Raw genomic sequence first — 1,080 nt, 5'->3', positions numbered from 1 at the left:
GCCACACTGTAAACTGGTGGGTGGCATTCCCCAAGCAACAGGCACGCCGGGCTTGGCATCGGCCGAGCCACCGCCTCTCGCGCAACGTTCGCGCGAAGAGTTCCGCTGGGAGCAGTGTTGGGGCCCCTTCCTGTTCATCAACGCCACGGGCTTACTCACAGTGCCCATCTTGCTGCAGCGCTTTTGTCCGCCATGGCTTCTTCACCGATGGCAGCGCCCCCACCACGCGCCACATCGGTAGGTGTGTCCTCCACTCGGCCCCGCAGGAAGGCCTGAATGTCGCGGCGGAGTGGGCCAACAAGCGCTTTGTGAGAGCCAACATTGGCCTTCACGAAGCGCTCTCTCGTTGGTACAGGGGGGCGCCCCGGTCACTATGGAACGCTTTCCCGCCCTTTTGGGTGCCATGTTACAGAGCAGCCGGGGCATGAGCAGTGCCCACACCGTTTGCCCGCATCGGGCAGCGAGCCAACGCCTGATGTGTTTATCGCCTCCAATGGGTTATGCAGTGCTACCCTGCCAATGTACACCGCTTCGCGCGGGCAGCAATCGCAACTGGTCCCCTCTGCCCCACCACCACCACAAAGTGAGCAGGGGCCCTTTTAAATGCAGCAGAATTTAGACACCACCCGTTAGGCAGCTCCCTTTTAAGGTGCGTTAAACATATATTTGTTGTTTCTGGGCGAAGATGAAATGCCGTTGGGCAACGCAGGCAGAGGAAGGAGGTTTAAGTGAACAATTCATCCCTCGACCCCCCTGTTCCCGGACGCCTGGGCACACGATACAATTGGGGCGCGTTGGGGCCGGCCGTGCAGGGACAAAAGCCGCCCGCTTTGAAGCAAATTTCGTTGAGAACACTTTGCGGTGCGGAGGCCGTCGTTAATATCGAGTCATTGGAGTACGGCCGAGGCGCTTGGGCGTTCAATTGGCAGGAAGTTCTGCAACTACCTTCGGCTATTCACCGTGGCACATTGGCTGGCTGGCGCCCGAGGACACGATGGCTAATGGAGCCAAAAGCCTCGCTAAAATCAACTAGCGCGAGCGTTATCCGATAGGATCTGTTGTGTGGATAGTTGTCAACAC

The 1,080-nt window shown here is 58.6% G+C and overlaps 1 protein-coding gene across 1 annotated transcript; it reads left to right on the top strand.

The window, feature by feature from the left end:
• Window positions 1–2: 2 nt before the first annotated feature.
• TraAM80_09329 (uncharacterized protein) lies at window positions 3–428 on the top strand (the record flags this gene model as incomplete). The annotated part of the gene is made up of 1 exon (XM_029386020.1): window positions 3–428. A coding segment is annotated over one exon (426 nt), but the record flags the coding sequence as incomplete, so codon positions are not given.
• Window positions 429–1,080: the final 652 nt, after the last annotated feature.

Source organism: Trypanosoma rangeli (genome assembly GCF_003719475.1).
Source record: "Trypanosoma rangeli strain AM80 chromosome Unknown Tra_15.4_contig_00560, whole genome shotgun sequence".
Taxonomy (NCBI): Eukaryota; Euglenozoa; class Kinetoplastea; order Trypanosomatida; family Trypanosomatidae; genus Trypanosoma; species Trypanosoma rangeli.
The sequence above is the reverse complement of the archived record's forward strand: the minus strand, read 5'-3'. Positions and strand labels throughout refer to the sequence as shown.